This window comes from Acartia tonsa, chromosome 14, assembly GCF_053477335.1.
Source record: "Acartia tonsa isolate MP-2025a chromosome 14, ASM5347733v1, whole genome shotgun sequence".
NCBI classification, from domain to species: Eukaryota; Metazoa; Arthropoda; class Copepoda; order Calanoida; family Acartiidae; genus Acartia; species Acartia tonsa.
The window spans coordinates 22,054,932-22,076,478 of NC_137273.1; the positions used below are offsets into that span (position 1 = coordinate 22,054,932).

The 21,547-nt window shown below is 32.3% G+C and overlaps 1 protein-coding gene across 5 annotated transcripts in view; it reads left to right on the forward strand.

Moving 5' to 3' along the window:
- The first annotated feature begins 434 nt into the window (after window positions 1–434).
- LOC145305232 (uncharacterized) overlaps window positions 435–21,547 on the forward strand; it is a 60,508-nt gene continuing 39,395 nt past the window's right edge. The window contains exons 1-27 of one of the 5 annotated variants that reach the window (XM_080146821.1): window positions 435–537; window positions 1,311–1,351; window positions 2,016–2,087; window positions 2,403–2,458; window positions 3,325–3,387; window positions 3,924–3,991; window positions 4,312–4,357; window positions 4,663–4,714; window positions 5,020–5,083; window positions 5,611–5,640; window positions 5,829–5,901; window positions 6,362–6,403; window positions 6,995–7,042; window positions 7,773–7,837; window positions 9,805–9,855; window positions 10,660–10,714; window positions 11,070–11,132; window positions 11,490–11,619; window positions 12,043–12,171; window positions 12,592–12,744; window positions 14,228–14,338; window positions 15,139–15,189; window positions 15,784–15,860; window positions 16,226–16,295; window positions 16,944–16,981; window positions 17,984–18,038; window positions 18,395–20,281. In XM_080146821.1, coding sequence (XP_080002947.1) covers window positions 474–537; window positions 1,311–1,351; window positions 2,016–2,087; window positions 2,403–2,458; window positions 3,325–3,387; window positions 3,924–3,991; window positions 4,312–4,357; window positions 4,663–4,714; window positions 5,020–5,083; window positions 5,611–5,640; window positions 5,829–5,901; window positions 6,362–6,403; window positions 6,995–7,042; window positions 7,773–7,837; window positions 9,805–9,855; window positions 10,660–10,714; window positions 11,070–11,132; window positions 11,490–11,619; window positions 12,043–12,171; window positions 12,592–12,744; window positions 14,228–14,338; window positions 15,139–15,189; window positions 15,784–15,860; window positions 16,226–16,295; window positions 16,944–16,981; window positions 17,984–18,038; window positions 18,395–18,451 — 1,824 coding nt within the window. In that variant the 5' untranslated portion in view covers window positions 435–473 and the 3' untranslated portion in view covers window positions 18,452–20,281. Of the gene's footprint in view, window positions 538–1,310; window positions 1,352–2,015; window positions 2,088–2,402; window positions 2,459–3,324; window positions 3,388–3,923; window positions 3,992–4,311; window positions 4,358–4,662; window positions 4,715–5,019; window positions 5,084–5,610; window positions 5,641–5,828; window positions 5,902–6,361; window positions 6,404–6,994; window positions 7,043–7,772; window positions 7,838–7,859; window positions 7,925–9,804; window positions 9,856–10,659; window positions 10,715–11,069; window positions 11,133–11,489; window positions 11,620–12,042; window positions 12,172–12,591; window positions 12,745–14,227; window positions 14,339–15,138; window positions 15,190–15,783; window positions 15,861–16,225; window positions 16,296–16,943; window positions 16,982–17,983; window positions 18,039–18,394; window positions 20,282–21,547 lie in introns of those variants that run through there. The other 4 variants (XM_080146825.1, XM_080146823.1, XM_080146826.1 and 1 more) reach the window with 4 other exon arrangements.

Here is a 21,547-nt window from a genome sequence, read left to right on the forward strand (position 1 = left end):
ATAGGACAGGAAAACAAAAAAAAATAGTTATTGTGTCTTGGGGGCCAGGATGGTTATATAATGAATGGTTATATGTATATATTCCAAAATTGTTCTTAAAGTATTGTTCTAGCAACACAAATATATTTTATAAAACTTTAGATATATCTCTGGTTGATGTTAGGATATTTTATATTAGATTGAAGGTAATGGAGAGTTTTAGGCTATTATCTTCCCTTTCCTACCATTTTGAATGTAAGCCCTTAGATTCTATGGGCGCAGAAAAGTTGGCACACTCATAGTTTTAAACAAGCTAATTAAAATTCAAAAAAATTATTCAATGTTTTAGAGTCAACGAATAAAATAACACGACTATAACTCCTCATGTACCAGTGAAATTTACAGTCCATTGTGCCCTCCCTTCCTGATTTAAACACAAAAAAAGCAAATTACACTGATTAATTTAAATTTCAGACTCACATGACTGTATAAAAATGCAGAAGTTGTCACTAAAAGTGCTTTTGAGATTTCTAAGCGTCTACTCACACTGGAATTTAGGTGATAATAATTACATTTCGAATCGTATTATGGACAGTTTTCAACGGATAGTAAAATTACAGTTTTGTTGGTCCCAAGAGGACGTAGCCTCGGTCCAACAAAACAGGAATACTTATTTTTATTTTTTTTATTACTCGTGGAAAATTCTCTCTAAACGCGAGGAATGCCCAAAAAACTTGTAAAATACAATAATACAAAAAATACAACATTTGAGATCGATAAAAACAATGATGACAACATCCATAAGTAAAGAAACCTAAACTAAATAATGGACTGACAAAAATAATAAAGTTGTTATAGAGCAGAGCTGGATCTTTAAATCATTTTAGTGGTGAGCCAGTTTGGGGTGAGCCAACTTACCACCAATGAGAGCACAGCATTTTTGAAATGCCGCGCTTTGATTGGCTGAAATTCGGCTCACCCCGATCTGGCTCACCACTGAAATGATTTAAAGATCCAGCTCAGATGTTAAGTGATCTTTGCAAAGAAAATAAGAAAGAATGATGGCAATAGAAAATAAGGATTCCTTCATGTATATATACAATGCATGGCAGACAAACATACAGACCAAGTTAGTTATATGCTGGTTACTCATTAGAATTGAAAATATTAACAACAAATAAGAAATTCATATTTCCCCCAAAATGTATAAAACACAGACATACATACGAACATTTCGAAATATAATTAAAGAGTTGCTTCCAAACTTAAAAATAACAACACGTAGTAAATAATAAATTTTGTTTCAATAAAGATCATTATTAATTATTCAGTGCGAAGATCAGAAGGATATCATCTTTATTTCATCACAAAGGTAAAACAAATATACGTAGCTTTTCTGTGCATTTAGAGTCGTTCTATCAATTTTTAACGTTGCATGGTAATTCCTGTAATAATTACTCTCTTTCTCTCTTTCTCATTTTCTTCTCTCTTTCTCATTTTTTTTTCTTTCTCATTTTCTTTCTTTCTCCCTCTCTTATTTTTGTCTTCTTTATCTAGGTTAAACCAATTAAACAATTGTTATACAACTTTTCCTTGTAGTCTATTACAATTAAATCAAAAAGAAATACATAATTGATATATTAAGTCTTATTTGTTTTTACGATACTAAGTTATAACATTTTTTGTATTCTGATTTTTAGATATCTATCTATCATTATATCAAGATTTATTTATTACTATAATATATATTCATGGACTTGATTGTCCTTTTTAATTGAATTCTTAAATTTTAAAATGATTTTTAGGAATCGATATATAGTCATTTGGATGGTGCACCATATTTACTCTAATAAAATGGTTCTTTCATAAGGCTAAAATAACGATAATTCTCCAACCACACCTTTTTATCCCATATTCTTCCCTCCTACTTGAGGAAACTATTGACCAATATCTAAGGAGTATATTAGCAATCTCAATTAACGGCAAAAATTCCCCTGTCATAATATCCCTCTATTCTAATATCCATTGTTGTTTAGGATTCTGAATGTTCAGCTGTTCTGCCTTTTCCAGAGAGGAGGGGAGGACGACATCTAGCAAATCACAGATCCAGGGACTAAACCTTCCTTTATCTATCTACTATCCTTTATTGGCTACGCCCATAGAGGCCTTTTATGGGCGGTAACATTTTCAAACCAAATGTTACCTTTTTTGTCTTTAATTCATTTTAATTAATGCCCTACACTTGCGGGAAGCCATATCCCTACAGGACTACCCTGTACCCAATATAACCTAACCTAATCGGACCTGACCTAAAACAAAACTCACGAAATTTATTAAAAAAGGGGTTATGTGTTTAACAAGGCACTTTGTGGAAAATTCGGCTTATTGAAATATGTTCTTATAAAAATAAAGGATTTGGTTTTAGAAGAAGAAAACGGAAACCAAACGTTCCTCTTGTCAGAAGAACTAAAATGAGGAGGTAAAGGAAAATTCTGCCTTTAGTAGCTGGTAAAAATAGGAGGAGGGAAGGATTATAAATCGAAAAAAGTCATGTGTGACGTCATAAAAATAAGTCTATTATCCATCTATTTTTAGGGGCTTCTCCTCTCATCCTTCCTTCTTATATATGTACGTATTTTTATAACGCATGGAATGATATTTTCCTCTGTCCCAAATCAAATTATGACTTTCTTCCTTCTTTGTTTACAACTTGAACTGAACTTCATAGACGTGGGATAAAGGAGTTTTTACACCCCTAAAACTTTGAAACCCTTCCTTTTTTCACCCCCAAAATAAAAAGCTTGGACGTCCATGCTGAAAATGTATTTCTATATCAGCGTCCAAATTTGTTAATATTGTAACCAACCATTGCAACCAAATGTACATTGGGGGGGGGGGGGGGAGATTTTTTCTTTCTTGTCATTAGTATAGTCCTAAGGACCTCCAAAAAGTAAATTTTTTAGGTTATTACACTTTTCAAGATTTTACATATCTTAGCTATTTTTCATCTAATTTTCTTTCTTTTGTACCTTATTTTCATTTCAATAAGCATACATTTTCATTTTATCTGTTCCAGTTTTATTTTCAATACATGAAATTTGCTATCAATATTTTATTAAAATTAATGGTAATATTATTCCTTGATTATGTTCTCTGATAAAGTGAAACTCGCAGTTGGCTAAAATAACAACACCCCAATCCATCCCCTTTACCCCAACCCCTCCCACCCTACTGAATGAACGAACTGACCAATAAATGAGTCAATAATCTAAATTGAAGACAATGTTTCCCCTATCATAATATCCAGGTAAATTCTATACCATTATAAAACCTGTTTAATTTTAGTAAAACACCACCAGAAGCAGATGGTCAATGCAATGTCGGCAGTGCTACAAATGGTCACAATAGGTTTATATATACAAAATGGATAAAATTCCTATTTTTTCATCTCACATTGATAGCACAGTTTTTATTTTATTTCTCCACATCGCTATTCAGCTCGAGTTAAGCTATAGTGCTGCTATGCTTCCTAAATTGTACCTAAATGTTTTAAGAATCATCATGGAAAGTTTGAAATCGTTAGGACAATACTAGCAATTCAAAATTAAAATGAATTATTGAGTCGATTCGCTAAATTAGTATTCCAAAAATCAGATGAATGGAATAAATATATCACCTTAAAAAAATTTGATAAAAATGTTAAAAGCATCATGTTTTAAATGGTCATATAGGAATTATGGTAACAAATATAGAGTTTCTATGCCTCCTAAATTGTACCTAACTGTTATAAAAATCATCATGCAAAGTTTGAAATCGATAGGACAATTCTAGCAATTCAAAATTTAAAAGTAGAGCTGAACTTCAAGGACAGACAGACCTTAATTATAGAAAAGCTTCTCTTTTAACATAGAAATTTTGTATAAATGAAACATATTTATGAATAGTGGCAAGGATGTATTTATTTTCTCCCCCATCTTTGAGACTGTGGAAGAGGCGGTGCAAGTTGGAGTAGGCAAGGAGATACAAAGTTGATTGATTGATTGATTTAATAATTAAGAGATTGTGGTATTCTAGGAAAAATGTATTTCAAACAGGAATTTAGGGATGTGACAATAGATCAAAATTCATTTTTCTTTCTGATTTAAAACACATTGGGGACACATTGCTAAAAAATTTGTCAAACAGCAGACAAATCTTACTGAATATAAACAAGACAAATACAAGCAGACAATTCAGACAATTTGAGTAAAATTAAAAAAAAGTTTGAAAAAAGTAGCATTTAGCATTACTTCTAAACATTGTAAATTTTTTCAACTTTTAAATTTTGAATAGGACCTGTTGAAAATTCACTCCTAGATCATCAGAAAAGAACAACAAGGTAACAAACAAATTCTTTGTGAAGTTAACAAAGGGATGAGACAATAGCTGATAAATTAATGTCCATCACCCATGATGATACGGAAAATTACTCCTTCTGTAGATTAAGATCGTTTGGACACTTAAAGAAACAACCAATCAAAATTTATAAAATTCCCCTAAAATGTTAAGAAAGCGAATAAGAAAACGTTATTAAAACTTTTGGGACTAGTGTAATAAACATCTGATTGTCCCCCACCTTCTTGGCAGTTATTCAACAATATCTAACAATTTAAAATTTGATTTAATTCAATTTTCTATTTTTAGTTTTAGATCCTCATTTGACTCTCTAGCATGGGATGACTTTCTTCCTCTGAAGGTAAGCAAATATTTTTCCAGTATGGCTTCTAAACCGATAAATATCCGCTGGATAAGAACCGGTTCCAAGCAACACTGAAAAATTATGTATAGCATTGTATTATTTACAGTTTTCTACTAATATCAAAATGTACAATAACAAGATTAATACCAGGCTTTTTTGTCCGTGCCTTTGGCATCTCGGGGCTAAAAAACTGTTTTTAATCTTATTATTGTACATATTTATATCCACAGAATCTGTCTATAAAGGATGCAATAAATGGCTATCTTTTTATTATTCTGATTTAAGACATTTGTTTTTCTTAGGGGGATAACTCAGGGAGTGATGATGATGATTCCTACAGCACACTTGAAAACAGCACAATTTTTGGTGAGTAGCAGGTTGTGGGTTCGAATCCGACTCAATAAATTAATCAATTCTTTCAAATACTACACTTTGCCAGTAGATGCTTTACTATAAGAAGTAAATAAATTTTATTAGTGGATTGGTTAGTTTGGAATTATTTATTTGTTATTGATAAGCTAAGAAATGGACATTTTAGTGATGTTATTTAATTTAAAAATACCTAATTCATACTGTACAAACTTCTTAAATAAAAATTATTTGTATGTTACTGTGAAAATAATTCATAGTGTAGGTGAATAACCAGAAAACTACCTGAATCCCCCTGTTAGAGACCTTTTTCGTCTGCTAGCAAATTTTTTCTGCTACATGGCCGTGTTAATATTTCCGACACTATTGGTCAATTTTCAATTTGAGAGTCGTTATAAGGTCCTTGGGATGGAGACTTACGGTTATTTAAACCCTTCCCCTTTCAGTGTTTTAGTCTAATACTGTGAATTTGTTCATTTTTGAAAATGATTTTATAATTTATGAAAATTCACCTTTTTGTTTAGATTCAAAAGAGTCAACTCCCTTTTTGGCAGGTAAGTGAATACTTTCATTTCATATTCATGTTTTAAGTCTTGGGATGGTTTTAGGCTATTTTTTAACCCTTAAATTACAGTTCCCCTAGATGCTTTTTCTAGTAATACCTAAATCTAGGCAAAAGTGGTTGTATATTTTATTTAAGCATGTTTTATGCTATCTTACACATATATTTTTCCTGTTATAGAAGAAATGCAATCTGACTTTGGATTAAAAGAAATGAAGAAAAGTTCCAAGGATCCTTACAACAAAATAGTCAGGTATAGACAAGGAAAAAGTTTATAATTCTGAGAAATTAATCTCTGAGCACCCCTCCTCAAAAGCCCTGTAAAATTCTGAAATAAATTTACGATGAGAAAATTAGGGCTTAGCAAAAGTAAAAGTTTTTACTTTAATTTTAACAAATATAAAAGTAACACGATGTCTGTCTGTCTCTTAATACCGAAGGATTTCGCTAACCACGAAGCTCCTTATAGGTCCTGGGAAGATTAAAAGCTATTTTGGGAAGGGTATGACAATCCTTCCAAGAGAAATAACCCCCCTAGAAAATATGACTCCCTAAATTTAAAAAAGAATTCATATTAAAACTAAAATTGAAACCCCCTTTCACTTCTCCAAGAGGGGGGGGGGGGGCACCAATTAGACATAAAATCTTAAATGATATACAAATAATGGATATTTTAATTGTAATAACTTTCTGAAATATCTTTTTTAATTTAGACATGAAGCTGACAAATTATTGAAAGACATGTTACAGCTCAGGTAAGATATGTTACAGCTCAGGTAAGATATGTTACAGCTCAGGTAAGATATGTTACAGCTCAGGAAAGATATGTTACAGCTCAGGTAAGATATGTTACAGCTCAGATAAGATATGTTACAGCTCAGGTAAGATATGTTACAGCTCAGGTAAGATATGTTACAGCTCAGGTAAGCTAAGTTACAGCTCAGGTGAGATATGTTACAGCTCAGGTAAGATATGTTACAGCTCAGGTAAGATATGTTACAGCTCAGGTAAGATATGTTACAGCTCAGGTAAGATATGTTACAGCTCAGGTAAGTTACAATCCAGGGATCTAAAGGGATTATGGGACAATGGCCGATAAATTGATGTGAATATCCAAAGATGATACACAATATTATCCCTTCTCTAGGTTACAATAAGTGGTTAAAAAGTTTGTACACTCAACTTAAAGAACCACAAATAAAAATTCATTAAAAGTCCCCAAAGTTATAAAGTAATCAAATAAAAAAATATTATTATAAAACTTTGGGGTCTAGTGTAATAAACAGTCCAATGTCCCCTCCCTCCCTGATTTTGTTGACCTTTTTATAATTTTACCTTTATTTTAGAAAAGAAATTGAAGAGATGAACTATTCAGTTAATACTCAACCTGAAAGGTATTAAATAATAAAGGGAATAGTAGCTTTCGCAAAATTCCGTAAAATTTTGATCAAGCTTATGATCAAATGCGCTTATTAAGTCTAACTGTTCTCAATGTTGACCAAACGCATTGTATTAAACACATATTTAAAAACAGTTTCACCTAATAAGCGTATTTGACTTGAATCTTACTCACAACATGGAAAGGAAAATGTAAAAAGAAAACAACTATTGAAGTTAATGTTCAACCTGAAATGTATTAAATAATAGATTTGATACTATAGATAACCAATCAGACACAATTAATTACTAAAATTTAATTACTAGAAGAAGTTTAGGGAACAATGAAATTTATCAAGCAAAGTTTTATCCAATTAAATTTTATCATTTAAAGAACTCTCAGCATACGGATAAATTGAAAAAAACTACCTTTTTGTATCAAAACATCAATTTTGCAGGGAATAATGTTGTTGTTTTGTTCCTACTCAGTTTTACTATTGGTTTATTTCTATGATTGTTCATCTAGATGTTATATTTATTTAATAATATATTAAGGATTTGCAGCTACTACAGATTTATAATATATATCCTAGTTCGTTAAATATAAAGTTTAATATTTCATATTTTTTAACTCAATTTTTTTAATAAGCGATAGCTGCACTTACACTCAGACAGACAGACTCATAGATATTCTAATACTTTTATATAAGGATTAATATAACAAGTAGCACAAAACATATTTTTAAGTGTTGAAGCAAGACAGCCTAGTGAATCAGCGCCCCAAGATGAGTCTTGCCTAATGGATCGGCTAGGTTAGTAATTACATGTTATAAGTGTTGAAGCAAGACAGCCTAGTGAATCAGTACCCCAAGATGAGTCTTGCCTAATGGATCGGCTAGGTTAGTAATTATATGTTATAAGTGTTGAAGCAAGACAGCCTAGTGAATCAGCGCCCCAAGATGAGTCTTGCCTAATGGATCGGCTAGGTTAGTAATTATATGTTATAAGTGTTGAAGCAAGACATGCCTAGTGAATCAGTACCCCAAGATTAGTCTTGCCTAATGGATCGGCTAGGTTAGTAATTATTTGTAATTGGTGTTGAAGAAAGACAACCTAATGAATCAGCGCCCCAAGATGAGTCTTGCCTAATGGATCGGCTAGGTTAGTAACTATACATATGTTATAAGTATTAAAACAAGAGAACCTAGTGAACTAGCGCTTCAAGATGAGTCTTGCCTAATGGATCGGCTAGGTTTGTATAATTATAGCAGACAAACACCTTTTTTTTTTGTTAAACATGATTCTTTCTCATAATCCTAAGAAATTCAACTATTCATAGATCACGTTATTATATATGTTTAAAATAAAAAATGTCCTCGCAATCTGACCAAAGTCTGTACACTTTATAAGCAATAACATGGCCAGGTTGTTCCTCTACAGTTTTCTTAATGGCTAATTTGAAGAGTATATCTCTAGATTATCTCTATTAGGCAATAGAAATCCCAAATCTATAGGTATTAAACATATAAAAGTAAATTTTTACAATTTTTTTATTCCATCTAAAAATTAAGTTTTGACAAACAATATTCAAAACCGATTATTATCTGGTGGATTACAACCATACTGAAAAGTTATGTTTATCATCGCATTATATCCTTTTTCTCTAAGATAAAAAACCCTTTTTTTTAGTCCGTGCCTTCAGTAACGCGGGGCTTAAAAACTGGTTCCAATCTTATAACTGTACATTTTTATAACCATAGAAAGTTGTTTAAAATACGATGCGATAAATAACCATTCCATTGCAAAAAACGCGATATTGGGTTTGTTTAAATGTCCATTTATTTAGCATTTTTCAAGAATGTTAAGCGTGGTAAAATTTTTAGAATGTGGGAACCATTTAATTTTCATTTAAATGGTACATATGTTTTTCATTTAATTTAATTTTTAGGACCCGTGAGAAAATTTTTTTAACGTGAGAACCATTTAATTTTCATTGAATTTCATTTTTTGGAAGTGTGGGAAAAAACGTGAGAAAAAATATGTTTTAGTATAAAGAAATGTTCTATCAGTTTCAAACCTTTTTCATTCGATAGATCATACTGACTTTGGAAAAACTGTCAGACCGATTTTTGAAATTCAATCTGTGAAAAAAGATATTCAAGTTTTAATTTTTTGTTTTGAAAATATTATTTTCATGTATTGACGCCATCTTGGATTATGATATTTTTTTTTTGTTAGAAGATTTTTTTCTAAAATATTTTTAAAAAATTAACTTTTTACAATAAAAAAATCTTTGAACTTAAATTGACCAATAATTCAAAGATTTTTTCTCTTTGATTTGGAAGATTTTTTATGATTTTTATTTTTAATGTCAAATAAAAACAAAACAGTGAAAAAAAATGAAAATTAAATGAAAAAACGTTTTATGATTTTATTCAAGAAATTATTTGCTAACATCACCTTTTTGTTGCAATAGAATGTTATTTAAGCAAACAAAATTTAGCATAAATGGATATTTAAATCCCTCGGTATTAAATGATGAGCTAACGCTCGATCATTTAATACCTTGGGATTTAAATATCCATTTATGCTAAATTTTGTTTGCTTAAATAACTCATTTAAACAAACCAAAGATCGCGTTTTTTGCAATGGAATGGATATTTAAATCCCTCGGTATTAAATGATGAGCTAACGCTCAATCATTTAATACCTTGGGATTTAAATATCCATTTATGCTAAATTTTGTTTGTTTAAATAACTCATTTTATTCTTTTTTTAGAATCAATGACAGCAGAAGTGAGAAAAGAAATGATTGAGGAGGAATTAAAAAGTTAGCATATTCTCTTTAAAACAAGGATGACAACATCCATAAGTAGAGAAACAAAACAAATATCATGGATTGGAATATGGATATAGAGCTTTATAGTGACACTTTAAATGTTAGGTTTTAAAAAAAATGATACATATTTTTTCTATTGCGTTCAAGTCTCTACGATAAATATCTATGTTGCGTTCAAATCTCTATGTATTTTTTTTTGTAATTTCTCTTGGGAGGGTGGTGGTACCCTCTCTCAAAATAGTTATAAACCTTCCAGGGACCTATGAGAAGCTACCCTGTTTAGGAGAACCCGATCGGTTCAGCGGTTAGCTAGATCCTTTGGTACATACAAACAGACAGACAGACAAGCATACATTCTGTTACTTTATTATAAGGATTTGTTGATTATTTAAAATCAAGAATTGAAATAAGTTGGAGAAAATAATCACAAAACCTCTGTCATGTATTTCTATGTTTCTTAATATTATATCATGATAGAAAGATAGATAGATTTATAAAGATATTTCTACTTCGGTTTAGAGTGTCATAATCAGGGATGGAGGGTACATTGGACTTTAAATTACACGGGTGCCCAACGTTTAATATTCTTAATATTCTTTTTGTTGGCTCAAAACTTTGATGATCTTTATTGAATTTGTATATATATTGGTTCTGCACTATTAGTGTCTAAACTTTTCATACATAAGGGGTCATTTTGTATATTATAATTGGGGATGTAAATATGTATATCGTTTAAAAGAACATTGTAATTTGTCATATCCCATAAGATTCCTGATAATTATATTTAAATTTTAGAGAAACAGCTGTTAACTTGTAAAAGAATGAATATGGACGACGACACAAAAATCAGGTACAGTTATTAATCGCATCGTATTATAGACAGCTTTCTGCGGATATAAGAATGTACAATTATAAGATTAAAACAAGTTTTTACCACCGAGATGCCGTAGGCAAGGGATAAAAAAACTGGTTTAAATTTTTTGATTGTACATTTTTATATTCAAAGACTGGATATAATACGATGCTATACATAATTTTGTGGCTTACACCAGATTATCATGTACTCTAAAATAACGATACCCTTCATTCCCTCCCCTCCTACTGGATGAACGAACTGACCAATAAATGATAGATATAAAGCAACCTTAATTAACGTTAATTTTTCCCCTGTGATAATACCCAAGTATATTTTACATCCTTTTTAGGAACTTTTTCAACAGCATAGTTCAGAAGAAAGATTCCGCCTCTACAACGAAAACAAACACTCCAGGAAAATCCAAAGAATCATTATTCAGCAAAAAGTTAAAGCCAACCGCTAAACCGATATGGTTCCCCTTTACAGGGTAGCTTCTCATAGGCTCTGAGAAGGTTATAATTATTTTGGGGGAGGGTACCACCACAATCCCAAGAGAAATTGCCCCTACCGAATCTATAATAAAAGAAATACGTTATCGAATTCGAAAAAAAACAAACATTTTACGCTATTGAATGTAAAGCATTATGTCTGTCAATAAAGATATCACTAACTGCTAAAAAATATATATATGTATATAAATATGGCCAAGTTTTTAACATATTTCATTTCTTTAATATCGAAAATTTTGATTAATCTAAGGATTGATGATAGAAGAATTGATATCTCCCACCTCTACTATAATACCATCAACTGCAACAACCCCAGATTCAACAAATCCACCATTACAACCAACAACTGCAGAATTCAGCATTACAACAACAAATGATGTTGGCTCAAAGGTGTTTATACATTCTAATACAGTTATTGTTTTAGAAAAGATAAAAATACTTTTTTAGAAAGTTTTCTTTTGTATTTATTACACTATCTCTCCATCTCTCCTTTCTCTCTCTCTTTCTCTCTCTCCTTCTCTCTCTCTATATATATCTCTATCTCTCTCTCTCCTTCTCTTTCTTTCTCTCTCTCTCTCTCTCCTTCTCTTTCTTTCTCTCTCTCTCTCTCTCCTTCTCTTTCTTTCTCTCTCTCTCTCTCTTTTTTTTTCTCTCTCTCTCTCTCTCTCTCTCTCTCTCTCTCTCTCTCTCTCCCTCTCTCTCTCTCCCGCTCTCTCTCTCTCTCTCTCTCTCTCTCTCTTTCTCTCTCTGTCTCTATCTCTCTCTCGATATTTTACTAAAAGCTTTGCTGCTATAACACAATTTAAAACATAGGAGAACTCTGTGAGCCGTGAAATGTCAGAAAATCTGCCAAAATCTCCGCGAAATGGTTCTCCAAAACTGCAAGGTGTTGGAAGAGGTTTAGCCCAACCAGTCCTTCAGCAGTTAAATTTTGATCTCAAGGTATATATATTTAATTTGTTACGGCGGTCACGCCCCTAGAGGCCTTTAGGGGCATTTGAGGTTAAACAGTTAAAAAATTATTGGAGTTGGGACTATTTTTTACTCTGGGCGATTTTTCTTTGTAATGCCAGGTTATCCTCCCCCAAAATAGTTTTAAATCTTCCCTAGACCAGCAGCGAAAATTTTTATTACACAAATACAGACTTAAAACTAGACTGACATCCTAATTTTTATATACAATGTCCTATAGTAGCTCATAAAAAAAAACAAGCTAATTTTTAGGAAAGAAAAACAATTTTTGAAAGATATTTTTTATTATTTCATTTTTCAAAGTTATAAAGCGAATATTGGTTAGTAGTAAATATAGTCTAATATTTAAGTTTTGGTGTGTAATATCAATAAATATTAATCAAATTTCAGGAAGAAGTTAAAATTAAACCGGACGATTCCATTGTGATCTCAGCGATGGCCTCGCCAGCCAAAAAGAGGGCGGCTGACAGAAAGAAAAAGAGTGAAAAAGCTGTTCGTCCAACATTTAGTACGGACTCGCTAAAGAGGAAATCTAAAAAGAAGGTTTGTATTTATCTATCCCCTGGATTAGAACCTGTTACCAGCCATGAGTTTTCATTTTAATATCCGTGGAAAGCTGTCTAATATACGATGCGATAAATAACTAATATAAGAAATGTCTTGTTTTTTTAAGTTTAAGTAAAGTTTAAGTTTTACTTTTGTTAACACACTCAAATATACACAACCTATACAGACCTTTACAGACACACACACACACACACACACACACACACACGATTGCAGCAGTTATGCTATAAAATGTATTTTCATGTAAATGGTTTCGTTATATTTTTGAGATTTCAAACTTTTTTTTTTAGAAAGTCATTTTTCAATAAATTTTTTCCCTTATTTTAATAGCGAAACAACTCTATAATATACTTTGTCTGTCTGTCTGTCCATCCGTCAGTCCGTAACTCCATGGAGAGGAAATGTTATTTTCCCGTCTGCCAATAAAGATAGACGGCTGAACTGTTTTGTAACGATTCTCTATACCATTGAAGATCCAGAAAAAATATTATTTCCTTGATTCGTCGGTCTGTCAGTCATGCTATAAATATAAAAATATTAAAATACATATTTTTTTTTTGAATTAAAAAAAAACATATTTTCACATATATGTTGCACAAGGGGCTTAACTCTTAGCATCTAGGAACTCTCTGTAATCGAAGGGAGAGGGATCAAACAGAAGAAAAATAGCTGGAGGAAAGCCAAAAACCATCCCGGGTCATATATTAAGCTTTTTAAATGGGTAACTTCGGATCAGTAGTTTTCGAAATTTTAAGCTACAGACAAAAAAAAGACGAGATTCCTGTGACGTCATTTTCTCCCATCTCTTTTGAAGAGATTTTCTTCCCCCCTTCCCTTTTTCTTTCCCGAAACGTATATGACGTAACTGGAATCGTCTTGCTCAAAACTGGGACAGTTTAGGGTTTGTCAAAAAAACCTGACTTTTTTTATATAATAACAAGCAGCATCCCCCTTGCCTCTAGGGGCTTCGCCCTACGAGGTAATATAGAATTGTTCTTAAACCTATAGAGATATTTCAAAAGAAAAAATTCTTAGTAAAATGGCAAAAAAAGACTAATACCATCCAAAGGTTTAAATATAAGAAATAAAATAGCCTAAAACCACCCTTTAACATATTTTAAGCTTTTCTAAAATTGAGAACACATTTGGTTTAGTAGTTACTAAAATCCTAATCTACAGACAAAAATTCTTACTACTTTATATAATAGGATTATAGATGATTTAAAAAGTAGCTGTGTTAAGTGCCCTAGGAAAATGGGGATAGACGTCACCGCTTTTGGTCTACCTATTGACGCCATTGTAGAGGGAAAGAGAAAGAGAAGGAGGGAAGAAACCAACTAGAAAAGAGATATGGGATAATGGGTATTTCCTGACGTCAATAGAATAGATAGGCCAAAAGCAGTGACATCTATCCCCATTTTGTTAGGGCACTATTAGACAAATACATTAATATATTTAGAAAGAGGATGGCAATATAGAACTGCCATTCTGTGGGTATAACTCCTATACATCCTCGCAAAAAACTGCTCAACACTTTTTCAACTCTCTGGACAGACGCAAGTCAAAGAAGGTAAAACTATTTCGATATAAAATGTACATGGATATTAAGACAGGGGGAAATTTGTTGTCAATTTTGGTTGCTAACATGGACATCTTTTATTGGTCAGTTTGTTTATCCTAGGTAGGAAGGGGGACGTGAATGGTGGGGAGATTTTTATTTTAGCCAGCTACAAGTTTCATTTTATTAGAGTACATGATAATCTGGTGTAAGATCCAAGTAATAATAAATCCATTATGATTTCAGTAGTGCAGCTATTCTACAAATAGGGTATTTTGTATGTTTGCACTTTAATACATAGGCTTACAACAAGGTGTGTTTAGTTTCAGAAAATAAATTTATAATTTTGAATGTATACTTCAAACAAAGCCCGCGACCGTAGCTCTACACGTAGTGCATCCGCTCGTCATCGGGCAGGGATAAGTTCGAATCTTGGTCCGACACTGCGTCATAACCAAAGACATTAAAAAATATTCCTACTGCTGCCATGTTAGAGCGTTACATAAATAGTTAGAGTATGTTAAATGCCTTGGCCCAAAACAGGCGCAACTCGTTACCATGCACAGTTAGGACTTCACAGACAAAGATCCCGCAATCAAAGGGTTGGTTGTCTGATGGGTGTTGGTTACCCTAGGTGATTGAGCGCGTTAAACTGCATTTCGCGATGCAGAGTATGTTCAAAGGTGACGTGGAGAGGGCTTGCACCCGAAGCGTCACCACGCCTCCTGTCATCATCATACCTCAGACAAAACTACCTGTCTCCCTTGCCATTGACCCTATACATCGTAGAAATTTAATTTTTTATTATTTAGAAAAAAGAGTTACAAACGGTGCTAACTGCCGAAGAAAAATTAAAAGCCAAGGTATTATGATTATTTTTTAAAATTTAAATGGATAATATAAAACTATAATAGTTATTTCTCACATCGTTTATAAACAGCTTTCCCCGGATATAAAATGTACAATTCTAAGATTTGAACTAATTAATCGGTTTCGAAGCAATACGGTAAAATAGATTCTAGTTTTGAAGGCCCGGTCCTTCAGCTCATCGGGGCCAACAAAACTGGATTTAATCTTACAATTTTTAAGCTGTCAATATTAAAATGCTATAAATAACTTATATTTAGAAGATGTTAGCCTCACTGCTAGCTATCAGAGAGAAGAAATAACTATTATATTTAGGAGATGCTAGCCTCACTACTAGCTATCAGAGAGAAGAAATAACTATTATATTTAGGAGATGTTAGCCTCACTACTAGCTATCAGAGAGAAGAAATAATTATTATATTTAGGAGATGTTAGCCACACTACTAGCTATCAGAGAGAAGAAATAACTATTATATTTATGAGATGTTAGCCTCACTACTAGCTATCAGAGAGAAGAAATAATTATTATATTTAGGAGATGTTAGCCTCACTACTAGCTATCAGAGAGAAGAAATAATTATTATATTTAGGAGATGTTAGCCTCACTACTTGCTATCAGAGAGAAGAAAGGAGCAAAAGATAATAAAGTTTTGGAATCTTTAATAAGGTAAACTATCTGTTTCTTGCGATTTCTCTCAAAGTGCATATTCGAGCAAAGAAAATCTCCATTCAAAGTAGGGGGGGGGGGGGGGGGAGGGTAATAGTTTTTCCTGTTATTTATTGAGTACCGCATGCCTAGCCCCACTTTCCACCAGAATTTTTTATTTTTATCACATATGTGACAAAGGTTTCGTGATCTTTTCAAAGAATCTATTCTTGGTCTAAACATCTTGGCTTTTATGGATTTTAAAAAAATTGTGTTGAATATTACAATTGACTAAATTCTACCTATTCTACCTAGAGAGCTAGCCCATAAAACCTTCATATTCAGTGATTTATTGACAATACTATCAACCATAAATTTAATTTTAGTGTAATAGCCTTGTCTTCGACAAACTTAAGTCTTCCAACTGCCCCAACATCGAATGCTGTACAATTCAAGGTATTTGAAGGGGGGGGGGGTGATCAGTAATAAATGCCGGTTCTAGAAGTCGTACGAGGTCATTCGCATTGGCGAAGGGTGACGCAAATTTAAGATCTCAGTTTTCGCGATTATTTTATTTTCATGTAAAGATAAATTTTTCTGAAATCGCAAAAATTGATATCTGAAATTTGCGTCACCCCTCCAACAATCGTATGATCGCGTACGACTTTGAGAAACGGCATTTTATTAATAATCATCGTAAGGTGGTATATAATTCGTTGAACAACTTTGGAATTTCATAGTTTTGATTAGTTGGTTCATAAAGTTGAGTAACCAAACGGACAAAGCCCAAATTGTGTTAAAAATGTATCAAAAACCCCTAAAAAAGTTATGGATAATCCCTCATAATTATGTCACATGGATCATTTTTGACACAATTTTAACACAATTTGGGCTTTGTCGCCAAACGTTTCAATCACTAATTGTAATCTATCAAGGGGTAATTTTGTTTAACATCATTAGGGATATACATAATTTTATTGTCTTATCACTTTAGATCCCTGATTTAATGCAGTTTGTATTTAATCAAAGAAATGCATAATAATTATAAATAGAATTAATCCAAACTTTTATTTTAACTTTTAGACTAATTGCATTTTAATTTAGGATTTGTTCGACTTTGAAGCCAACTTTAGTGAATCAAGGTATAATCTATTTATGTTTTTTAGTTTTCAATGTTTCTAATCAAGTGCCTGTAATTTCAGAAAGAATAATAGTTATTTTCAGTGCGGCTTCAAAACCGATTAATAATGGCTGGTAGCTGAGTTTAGTGCTCTAGGAAAATGGGGATAGATGTAATCGATTTTGGCCTACCTATTCTATTGACGTCATAGTAGAGGGAAAGAGAAAGGTAAAGGGGAAAGAAACCCCCTAGAAACTATCCCCATTTTGCTAGAGTACTATAGAGAGCTACTAACCGCTGGATTAGAACCTGTTTTCAGACACCTGTTTTTTTAGCACTGAGGTGCCGAAGGCACCGGTTAAAAAAACTGGTTTTAATCTCATAATTGTACATTCTATATCCGCGGACAGGATATAATTCGATGCTAGACATCGTTTTTTCTTATGGATGAGAACCGGTTCCTATCCACCGGAATCAAATGAATACGAGAAAATTAATACCAGTAATACCTTTGGCTCCTCGGGGCTTATAAAACAAGTTTGAATCTTAAAACTAATTTTTCATTTCAATATCCGCGGAAGCTGTCTGTGTCTATAATACGATGCTATGAATAACTATTATTGCAGCGGATTTTAATTGATTTCGAAGTCATACTGGAAAGTAGATATTACACATCTTTTGTTATATTTTCATAGCTTTCAATGGAATTATTATTATGTATTTTCATATTTTATTAGTTTTAACATAGGAAAGAAGCAACTTTATATATATTGTTTTTGTTATTTATTCAGCTTCTTATGGATGTTTTTATCCTTTTTTTTTTTATAAATTTTCTTTATACATACGTACATGGCAAATCTCAGACTTTTTTTGAAGATACCCCTTTTCCTAAAAGAATCTAGAATACAATTTTGTCCGTCAGCCATGCCACAAAAGCATTTGTTCTATAAATCAGTTTGTCCATTTTTTGTGCTTAGCTGCTTAATCTTATAGATGTTTTCATCCTTGTTTTTTTGTTTGTTAGAAATGTATTTGAGAAGCTGGCAATGGGTGGTTCTAGCGAGCAACACACACTGCAGGTAAAAATACCCGCGTCATTAGCGTAAATGACTGCGTGCCTGCTGAGGTGTCCGGTTTGAGTCTGGACCAGACTGCGTCATACTAGAGACGTTAAAAGACAACGAGACACGAATAATCAGAGTAATCTTATTAAATGTCTATAAGTCTGTAAAATACCGAAAAAAACCTGGCTAACCGCTGAACCGATATAGTTCTCCTTTACAATGTAGTATTTCATAGGTAGGTGTTAAATAAAAGGTTTATACCTAATTAGGGGAAGAGTGCAAAGTCTCCAAAAGGAAAATCCCCCCCCCCCCCAAAAAAAAAGTACCTATTGTTGAGATAGCTATACCTCTTTTATAATTACATTTTCTAGGATTTGTTTCCGTGGAGCGACAAGGAAGGAGGAAATCTGAATAAGCTCAAGTACTGAATTAAATTACTGACTACTGAGCAGAGGCGTGCAGAGGGGGGGGGGCAACCCCCTAGTTGTCCTTCCCCTTTGACAATGGTCTACACCCCTCCCTCTTAATTCAGGCAAGATTCCCCCTTAAACTCAAAAGGGGTGTTAAAAAATAAAATTATCTATTCAGGGACGCTTGTTTGACTTTTGAGGGAGTCAATGGACACCTAGAGGGGTGTATTATCCCCCCTGACTCTAAAAATACAACCCATTTGTTGTCTGCAATACACCCCCCTAAATCTCGATTCGGTTTAATTGGAGTATCAAAACTCGTTAGATGGTGTCAAAATTTTCGGGTACGCTTCGCGCAACCCCCTGACAAAACCCTGTGCACGCCACTGCTGCTGAGTAATTCATCCCGGTTGAAAAATTATATTTGTCATCATATGACACTACATTTCCAGTATGGCTTCGAACCCGATCACTATCCGCTGGATTAGAACCGATTCGCAGCCATGCTGAAAAATCATGTATATAATCGCATTACAGACAATTTTACACGAATATTAAAATAAAAATTATAAAATTTATACAAGTTTTGTTACTTTGGACCGTGTGGGCCACTCGGGCTAACAAAAATGTTTTTCGTCTTAATATCTGCGAAAAGTTGTCTATAATATGGTGCGATAAATGACTCTTATACTATAATAAGTTGTTTGGAATCAGGGATTTTAGGGATAAGACAATGGACGATAAATTATTATATCTTTAATGATGATAAGAAATTACCCTTTATGGTATTAATATATTGGTTAAAAGTTTGGAACCAACTAGTTTTAAAAAGTACCCAAAGTTTTAGAGCAGACAAATAAGATAATGTGTTTGGGTACCAGTGTGTAATTTACAGTCCAATGTCTCCTCCCTAGCTCCCTTGATTAGAATACTCTTTAAACTGTTTAAAAGCAAAAATGAATATTTTAAGCTACATACTTTAGCCGATTTATAAATTTAAGCATGGATAGACAGATAGAACAATAAATGAATCTCCCCCATAGATTTATTGTTGTTTTTTTCTGTTGACCTCTCCCTAGTAGATTAACATTTCAAAATAATTTTCTGCTTTGTTCAATGAAAATGTTTAGAATTGATTCTAATATTCCCAAATAAACTATGAAAGCTATGCGTGACGGACGGACGTACTGAAAGACCTAATTTATTGAAAAGCTTCGCTTAAAAAAATTTGAGCCTTTAGGTAAAAAAATAATGCCATTTCGAAAATGAAAACATATCTAAAATTGTCATAAAAATATATATGATGAATTATTTATGAAGCTTTTATATGTGAATTAGAATTTATTGATATATTATAGCTTTTTATTGTAAACTTTATAAAATTTTAAGAATTTTTTAATATTTAATTTTTTAAAAATCGCAATAATTATTTTGTCTGCAAAGTTTTTAAAGATTTGAATCAGGGAGAGAGAGGACATTGGCTGTTTATTACACTAGTCCCCAATAACATTTTCTCATTTGTTTACATAACAACTTTGGGGACTTTTATGAATTTTAATTGGTTGGTTCATTAAGTTTCAACCACTAATTGTAATCTAAAGAAGGGGTAATTTTGTGTATCATTATTGAATCATGTACATCAATTTATCGGCCATTGTCTTATCCCTTCAGATCCCTGATGTTGAATAAAAGTGGGGTAATTTGTAGCAGTCTCGTAAACATGAAACTATGAATATGAGATATATACGACTTATATCCCCTTAATATAATTTGTTAAAAGCTTTGTACTTTAGTAATGAAAATATTATAATCAAAAATGATAAAATATATATGATATAATCCTAAAAAGTGTTTATTAATGTGTTTTTAAAATCTTTTAAATGGACGGCTGAAATTTATTGTGTAGATTCTTGATGAGATGATGCACACCCACTATTATAATAAACAAAATTAAGGAGCTCTCATGATTTAGCGAGTCAAGTCGTAATGTTCTTGAACGTGGATCTTGATAGCCCTAGTGGCTATTTAAAGTGTCTCAGCCTACTCCATGACTACTTATGCCCAAACCCTAAGAAACTATGGCTAATCAATGAATCAATGAACAAAATTACCTTTTTACCTTTTTCATTAATTTTTTATGGCCACTTAACATTTGCTTAGGACCAAATAAATAATACTTTCTCTCATGAATGCGCTTCATTCCCATGTGAGTGCCATTCAATAGGTTGGCTTAAAATGGAACACCTGCCATACTCAATAATGTCAGGGTGATGTAATAATTGAGTAGCTTCCAATAGAATTGTGCGGGTCAGCTTGAAATGTCAGTCTGCAAAAATTCAGCAGTTAGCGAAGTTTATTAATCTATAATTGGCCAAAGGGTTCTCACCTCCAATCTCCGTGTGCATCTGAATCCTAACTTCAGAGAATCAGGGCTACATACGTAGACAAAAATCCGTCAAAATAAAAAAGGAATTTCTAGAAGAAGAAGGTTTCTTTTTATATCTACCCACATATGATTCATTGATTTAGGATCTAGACATTTACATATTTATTATTTAACTTTATTTATATATAAAACATACAAATAAAATACAATACAATTTGACTAGCATAAAGTAATGGTATACACTAAACTCATCACATAAATTATTAGTCGTTGATAGGTTTCACCTTTACGATAGATGGCAATCCTATACAAAAAAATAGCTTAAAAACCTTTTTTTGTAAGATGGGTACATATACCGTAGTTTTAGTCGATTAAAATTAGTTTTCATGACAGTTCTTTTAGAATAATTGTAATTAAAAAAAATTATTTAAAGGTCCCAATAAGAAAATAAAAAATAATTAGAAACCCTTTAAGATTATCTAAAATTAACAACAAATTAAATTCTTCAAAAATTCTAAACAACTTAGAATCTGAAAAATCTTTTTCTCTCGTAAAGATTTCTGTTGATGGTCCGAGGCTTTCTTGTTGTTCTGAAATAAACAAGAACGATTATTTCCAAACTATACAAATTCGTTTAATTTTAAAGCTACTCTACAATTAACTTACCGCAGTCTTTCTATCGGCTAAAACACTAAATTTAATAATAAAACAACTTTTCAAATGTCTTA